Here is an 8,178-nt window from a genome sequence, read left to right as displayed (position 1 = left end):
ACACACACACACACACACACACACACACACACACACACACACACACACACACATACACACACACACACACACACACACACACACACACACACACAAACACAAACATCAAATTCTGACTAAACACAGAAACTGAAAGCATGCTTCAACGGCTGAAAATAGCTGATGATGCTGGACACTGGTCTCTTAGGTATTCTTTAAATCAACACAGCACGTACACACACACACGCGCGAATGCATGCTTAATCCCAATCCAGACTATAGCCTGCAGTAAAACTAATCCTAACTCTCCCATTACCGCTTGCATCAGCATTAAACTTGCCATACTCAAAACATGGATGAAGTGTACGACCGCACAACATTAACAGTTGATTATTTTGTCCCCTGTTGAGCTGAGTCACAGTGTGAGCAGTCACTGGATCAGCGAGACACACTGCACTTCCTCTTTATCCTCAGTTATTTCCGGACAAAACAGACCAGAGAAACAACACATTGATTGATAGCCGTCCTCGAATTAGAATCGATTTTCTGTGTATACTCCTCCTCTGACCAAGATCTCCTCATTTGTACACATCTATCTTTAAAAGTAACAAGACAAGTTAGACCACCGCTAGTAGGCAAGGATGCTCACTGTTTCTATACATCACAACACAGGAAGTGATGCTATTTATGCTCCAGGATTGTTGGATTGTGGTTGGCAAGTGTGAAAAATGCAGCAAACTCAATTAATAATATCTCTGTGTTGTAAATAGGATGTGTGATAACAGCTTTTCTTTGTTGTTTTTTATTCAAGCCATCTCTCATGAGGTAGTTGTGAAAGGGTTTTGAGTTTGAAACCGTGCCCATCATAGTGGGCGGATGGTCTACCATGTAGATGGCACAGGAAATGATCGGTTATGAGTCATAAGCCATTTATAACCCTGCGTCTGAGTGATGGGAGTACACAAGATTAGGTGAAATGCAGCAAAAAGTCAGGATGAATTACCAACACCATACATTTAGATTAAGGTTCTTTAAAGATTGATAGGTGGGACAATTTGATTGCCAATTGTCCCACCTTATCAACCCAAATGTGTCACTAGCACAGACTGTTCAAAACGGTACCCAAAGCAACATCAAATGTTTGCACAGATTTGTAATCTTATTCACTTATTCTGACCATTTGACAGTATTCAGGGGAAGTTATTGTATTGCTTGTGTTTATTTAACTTAACTTGTTAAGTTTGTCTTCTCTTCTTACATTGTACATTTCTCAAAGTAAGGTATCAAAAAAATAATACTGTCGCTAGAGAAGAACACCAGAGGATTCTGGATAACGTTCAGTGGAAATGTTTTGCTTATATTCAATGGCAACGTTTTTGTTTTTTAATCCATTGATATTAAATGGCAACATTAAATTCCAAAGTTAATGTTGCCATTAAATTTGACAAAAGTGTAACATTCAATGCCAACAATTACTTTGTCCAATTCAAATGTTTTTTAAACATTCAATGCAGTTCATTGATATTATATATTAGCATATGAAGGTTTTCAAGCTCAACTGCTGTTCAGATCAAAAGTATCATTTAAGGTCAAGGATTCTCATATACAGCACCATATATACTATTCAAGTGCTGTCTGATATTGATTGATCACATCATAAATAATATGTAAACATAAGCATGAAGGAAATCTAATGTTGTCTTTGTATTCCTAGATAACTGTGGCTCAACTAAAAAGTCAATATAACAGATGAGCGGGTCAACAAATCCTGATGATTCTGTTATTTTGCTGAAAACAACAGGAAATAGTTTTCTTTCCAAATGAGAAACCTCTGAGTCACAGAAACGAACGGCTTGAAAATCCCTGAACTCTGTCTGTTGAAATAAAACACCCATCGGACTTTTCCAAACTGTCCTTGGCCTGCAGGACAGAAAGACACGAACCCGAAACCTTCCTTCGCTCATCAGAAAATGAAAACTGCATCTTCATCATGGCCATGGTCTTCCTCACCTTGAAAGGAACTATACTATGAACGAGCATAGACTGTATGGGTACAGTGCGGTGTGAGGGGGGAGTTTAATTGAGGCAGTGGAGGATTAAAGTACTTAGGGCTTTCATGAGAGAGCCAAGAACACACTGAATTAAACTGAGGCTTTCTACCAACTGAAAACTCAAGTGTGTGTTTGTCCAAATATGAAGGATTACGCCGTTATGGTAGACATAAGCAGAGCTCTTCACTTTGAGTCAATTGCCCTGCACACAGCCGAGATCAGCTCCCATTGGTCCCCAGATGGGCGTGTATTTCTATTCGTGTGTTGCTGTGTGCCGATCTAAGCATGGGGGAGGGAGCGTATCAATAATTCATCCATTGATTCAGAATGCCCCCTACTGCCAAACGCTTTGCCTCTGCTTCCACCAACAGCTCACTTTTGTATATTCAGCAATACCAACTTGCACACAAGCCTTTCCTTCTTTCTCACTCTGTCCTTCTGTTTCGTGGTGTAACGTTTGTTATCGCTGCTCTTTCTGGTTCATCACAATGGGCAACTGCTTCCAAGCTCATTTATTTTTAATGGACTGACCAATCACAGTAGAGGAGGTACGACTGACAGTTGAGAAGTGTGAACCTGCTACATCAGGGCATGCTTCACCAAATGTAAATTGACACAATAAACATAACTCAGGTCAGTTAACTTGCTTTTTCTGGAGCTTTCAACATCCTCATGAACGGATGAAGACCGCGATGAAGACCAAAGCTCTGGAAAACCTTAAGGTGTAAGTTAATCTTATACTGTTTCCACATTCACCAAGAAACATTCACACTTATATCACATGAGAAAGTCAACTTTCAAAGATAAAGATCTTTTAAGTGTGACATGTTGAAAACTGTCTTCACAGCAGCCATTACTGCTGTGAAGATACCGGCTAAGGAGTTCATTATTGCAATCAGGTACAAAACACTCCTACATTGTCGCAGAATTGTATGATGATAACCAGAAAACCAAAAGAATACATCAAAATTGTTGGATTTCTTCAACAAGACTTGAAATGTCTAAATCACCCTGATACTAGCAACAAAGCAAGAGAAGTTTAAGCTTGCTGATTGGATGCTTTTTCCTGTAAAAACTCCAATCAGCCTTGGCCCTGTTTTCTCTCCTGAACTTATCTACACTGACATTTTCATTGCTCTACAACTTAACTGTTACTGATTGCTTGATTGGGGGATTTATCCAGTAGATGTTCATGGCTATCTGAGAACAGAGTGGACCATAAATATTTCAGGTGAATTTGTATGTGTATTCTTGTTCTTATTTTCAATATTACCCAGTGTTAGTGACGTTTTGGCTTCACAAACAAGTTAGCATATCCTCTGTAATTTCTTTTTTATTTGATGCACTTGTTTCTGGCATTAAAGAAGCAGACACGCCCCGAGGCAGGAGGCGTTCTGGTCTGTGAATGGAGGCGTGGCTACGTGCTAATTGCTGTTTTGTTTTCTATTATTTTGTCCTAGTCTTTAGGGCTAAGTAGTCATTATTTTGTGTGTCAATTAAAAAGGATGTTTGACGTTCATCAGAGTGAACTAATTACGGTTTATTGTGGTGGTGGAATTGTTGGTCGCCAAAAAGAACTTTCTGTGATTTTAAGATTCTAACCAATGGGAGCAAAGCTCTGCAAAGTCAACCTTCCAGAAGCATTTACTTTAAGACTGACATAACCAATGAGCCATGACATAACAGATGTATGCACATCCCTACATCACTATTGTTGGCTAAAGAAGAGCCAGTCTCCTTCTGTAAGCCTTGATTCCCTCGAACCAGCAAACACAAAGTACCCCTCTAATGCAATAAGGTTGGATTTTGTCTTTTTGTGTCCCTCTAGCCTGAGAGGAAAGACTGGGCAGTCAAATATAAGAGAACAGAGGGAGAAATACAGAGTCTGACAGTCAGACAAAAAGACAGCACAAACAGAAATATAGATACAGAAACGCTGACGAATGATGATTCGCATTCACAGACATCACCAAGTATGTCAGGGTTGCAGCAACATCAAGAAGCCAATTGTTTGTTCCTTCTATTGAAACCTATTGTCCTTCAGCTGAAAGATGGAGGGTTGGACAAACAACAGTCAACGAATCTCTCCCAAACCATAACCAAGTGGTTTTAGCTTCCTCAGCGTATCCAACCTTAACCATCGAGGTGGCGGATCAGAAGACAGGAAAAAAAACATTTAGTTGTTTCGTTTTGTTGTAGAAAAGTAAAGAACAAATAATATAAAATTCTGTCAGTTTAGTGTAGCTAGTGAACTGCTGATCTGAAAACCAGTGAAGTGAAGTGACACTTCACTAGTAAGAGTCACTGAATTTATTATTTTTAAGTTACTGTGACCAAGATCTCCATTGGCTCATATTTTACAGTTGAGAAAATAAACTTGTCAGTGCCCTCTAGTGGACACAATGCAGTATGTACAGTAATGGCGACACTTTCTGAATAGCACCCAAAGATATTTCGCCACTTCTTAGCTGCAATTCCGATACTTTACTTATTCAAGTCGCTAAATCTTTTTTGATACTAATATCTTTGACTGTTTGTCAAACAAAAAAGACATCACCTTAGGCTCAGGGAGACTGTGATCGAGTTTCCAGGATATCATTCACATATTTCTGACATTTTGTAAACAAAACAATTCATAGCCCTAAACATTATAATTATTAAATATAATTAAATATATTGTAATTATAATATAAATATTATTGTAATTATTGTATTGAATTTATGTACAGATAATTTCAGGTCATAATATTTCATTTCTTTATGAGCACAACATGTGTGGCTTCATTGAAAACTGACACATAGCTGCATGCATGCATAAAACAACAGACAACACATTAATCTGTCATGGATGTCTCAAAGACTTCCTATGATGGGGCTGAAGAACAGGAGAAGAAAAATCTCCTGAGAGCTGATATCTGAGAGTGACGCCGTCCACAACAACAGGCACACAAAGAGTGAGCAGAGCCGGGACCCACCCTGTCAGCATGCAAGAGCCTACTACTACTACTCACCACCCAGAGGTGTTCACAACAACAACAACAACAACAACAACACACTGAGAGGAGAATAAAATAAGGGGGGCACGGGGAGAAGAATAGGTATGAGGGAGCAGTGGAGTAATTCATCAAGGGAAAAAGGTTGAATCAGCAGAGATAGAGAGCAGAACTCCCTCTGGGAAATATATTTACTCCAGGGGTGAAGGTGGAGGTGGAGGTGGAGATGGAGATGTAGGTGGAGATGGAGATGGAGATGGAGGTGGAGATGGAGGTGGAGATAAAAAGCAGCATTAGCAGGAATAAGCTTAATCTGATGACCACTACCTGACACCATAAAAACACCTCTGGCCACAAGAAGAAATCCCAAATACTCCCTCACATCCTCCACTGTTCTCCACCTCCACTAACCCCAGCTGCTGCTCTCTTGCTGGGAGGACCCCCCCCCCCTCCAGATCCAGCTCCCTCACACTCCTCATACTCTCTGAACCATGTGGCTCTCCATCTATTGATTTACCTTCTTGGGTCTCTTTCTCCTCTGTCCCAGCCCATTGAGGCGATCGCTGGGGTCCAGCCTGTAGTGGGAGTGGTTGTCCTCACTCATTCTCTCCCCCAAACAACCACTTTTCTCTCTGTTTATTTCCTCCTCTTTTGCTTCTGCTCGATATCCACTCATCTCGTCTCTCTCCCACTCCTCAGTGAAACGAAGCGAGCCGACCTCTATCCTCTCTGGTCCTCACTCTCTGGCTGTTGTAGAGCGCCGAGCCAAGCAGAGGAGATGGGGGGGGGGGGGGGAGTGGTCGGCCAGGGGGAGGAGAGAAGAAGGAGGGGAGGGAGCACAATGGTGTTGCCATGGCAGCAGCTGCCGCCAGTGTTTATCTGGAAACCTCACTGGCGAACCAAAATAGTCACCACACGCGCATGAACACACACACACACACACACACACACACACACACACACACACCCACACAGCCACACAGAGCCACGTGTGTGTTTGAGCAGCTTCTAGTTTTCTTGCATATTTTGGAATCATCAATCAAAAACTAGACCAGGAAGGTTTTACATTACTGAAAGAACTGAGTGATGATATATGAATCAAAAAACTGATCAAATATCTATCTCATTGTCATGAGGGCATTCAAAAATAACAGTTGTAAATAAACACCAACACCAAAACAATCAAATGTGCATGAAGACACAACTGTGAGGAGAGAAAAGCTTAGCTCAAATAGTATCCTAATGAAGCGATACAGATGTCATATGAGCTAATTGAAAGGAAACACAAGTCATTCAGTCAACTCCACCAACCTGCTCCTATTGATGCTGTTATTAAGTGTGTTTTACAAGTCTAATAAAGTTGCATCATGTGGTTCACTGATCAGTGTTTGTTTGGTCTGATCAAATCAAAGGCAGGTGTGGAATCTTTGGTAATATTTACAGAAAGTTGAATGACTATGTTGGTAATTTATTGTGATATAGTGTGAAAATCTGATACCAGCACATCTCCAGTTGCAGCACGTTCACAAGGACTTTGTATATTTGCATTATCTGCTGTTTACCTCATACAATGTGCAGTGGTGCATCCACAAAAAATGAATTCATAAACTCAGTTTGAAGCTACATGATGCATGTATTATAAAAATGATTGCTTGAACAAGCAGATAGTGGATTTGTTCATGAGATCTGGTGTCAAACAGTGCAGGAAAATGCAGTTATTGCTAATAAGTGTGAATAGCATGTGATTGGATTTAAAGGACTTCAGAGATGTGAGGTGACGAAGCTTCAAAAGCAGAGCCTCGTTTTCCGTGTCTCCCTACTCAGATATGAAACAGAAGCCAGTGTGTTTGGATTCCTCCTCTACAGATCCAGTCAATAAACGTCCACCCAGTGAGGATTACACACCCAGGCACACACAGCAAATCCACAGCGCCCTGTCAGTCTTTGTTGTCTGAAGGAAGCCAGGTCTTAAATCCATCTGTACCCCTCCCACACACACACACGCACACACACACACACACACACACACACACACACACACACACACAGGCCCCACACACACACGCACACAGAGGCAGCTTTATGAGTTCCTTTGATTGGCTGTATCTTAATGATGGCCTCTGGCTATGGGCTCCCAGTTACAGCAGGTTGAGGCAGTATCTCTTTAATGGTGATGAAACGCGTGGCGATGTGATGGAAAACTATTGGTTTAAATAATGACACAGAGTATGTGAATATTGTGATTAACACATTTGTGTCTCTCGTTCATGAAACCATTTCATTTTTGTCCAGATAGTTCTTATCCTTTGTTTTGGCACTCAAGACCCCCACATTCCATTTCTCTGTCTGCCTTACACTAGCGTTATACACACACACACACACACGTTAACACCTGCTCCTGTCAGCTGCTCTAACAGCTCCTGGAGTGTGTGAGTGTGTGAGCTGAGTTAAGGTGACTATACGGGACAGACAGACACTCTCTCCTCTTGGAGGACAGCCACTGATAATAATAATAATAATAATACATTTTATTTATATAGCGCTTTTCATAAAACTCAAAGACACTTTACATTAAAATCATCATATATAAAAGCAATACACTAAAAACATAAAATACACAATAGTGGTCACACATTAAAAGCAGTTTTGAACAGGTGGGTTTTGATCTGTGATTTGAATATGGAAAGTTCAGTGCAGTGTCGGATGTGTTTGGGGAGAGAGTTCCAGAGGGAGGGGGCAGATATGGAGAAGGCTCTGTCACCCCATGTCCGGTGCTTGGTCCTGAGTGGAAGGGACAGGAGGCATCAGAGGAGCGGAGCCAACGGGATGGAGTGTGGTGGTGGAGCAGGTCGGTGAGGTAGGAGGGGGCCTGATTGTGGAGGGCTTTGTGAGTGAGGAGAAGGATTTTGTATTGGATCCGTTGTGGGACGGGGGCCAGTGGAGGTTCTGGAGAACAGGGGTGATGTGATCACGGGAGCGGGTGTGGGTGAGCAGGCGAGCAGCAGAGTTCTGGATGTACTGGAGTTTATTTAGGATTTTGGATGATGTGCCGTGGAGAATGCTGTTGCAGTAGTCAATTCTTGAGGTGATGAAGGCGTGGATCAGAGTTTCAGCAGCAGATGAGGAGAGTGATGGGCGCAGACGGGCTATGTTGT

General features: G+C 41.6%; 1 protein-coding gene across 2 annotated transcripts in view; it reads right to left on the bottom strand.

The window, feature by feature from the left end:
* Nucleotides 1-8,178, bottom strand: part of LOC116398199 (ankyrin-2-like) — a 190,821-nt gene that overhangs the window by 125,902 nt on the left and 56,741 nt on the right. The window contains exon 1 of one of the 2 annotated variants that reach the window (XM_031874294.1): nt 5,541-7,568. The exons of the other annotated variant lie outside the window; for it this stretch is intronic. Within the exon in view, the coding sequence (XP_031730154.1) occupies nt 5,541-5,699 (159 nt within the window). The 5' untranslated portion in view covers nt 5,700-7,568. Of the gene's footprint in view, nt 1-5,540; nt 7,569-8,178 lie in introns of those variants that run through there. 2 annotated transcript variants of the gene reach the window in all.

This window comes from Anarrhichthys ocellatus, unplaced genomic scaffold, assembly GCF_004355925.1.
Source record: "Anarrhichthys ocellatus isolate YVR2014 unplaced genomic scaffold, GSC_Weel_1.0 scaffold79, whole genome shotgun sequence".
Taxonomy (NCBI): Eukaryota; Metazoa; Chordata; class Actinopteri; order Perciformes; family Anarhichadidae; genus Anarrhichthys; species Anarrhichthys ocellatus.
The sequence above is the reverse complement of the archived record's forward strand: the minus strand, read 5'-3'. Positions and strand labels throughout refer to the sequence as shown.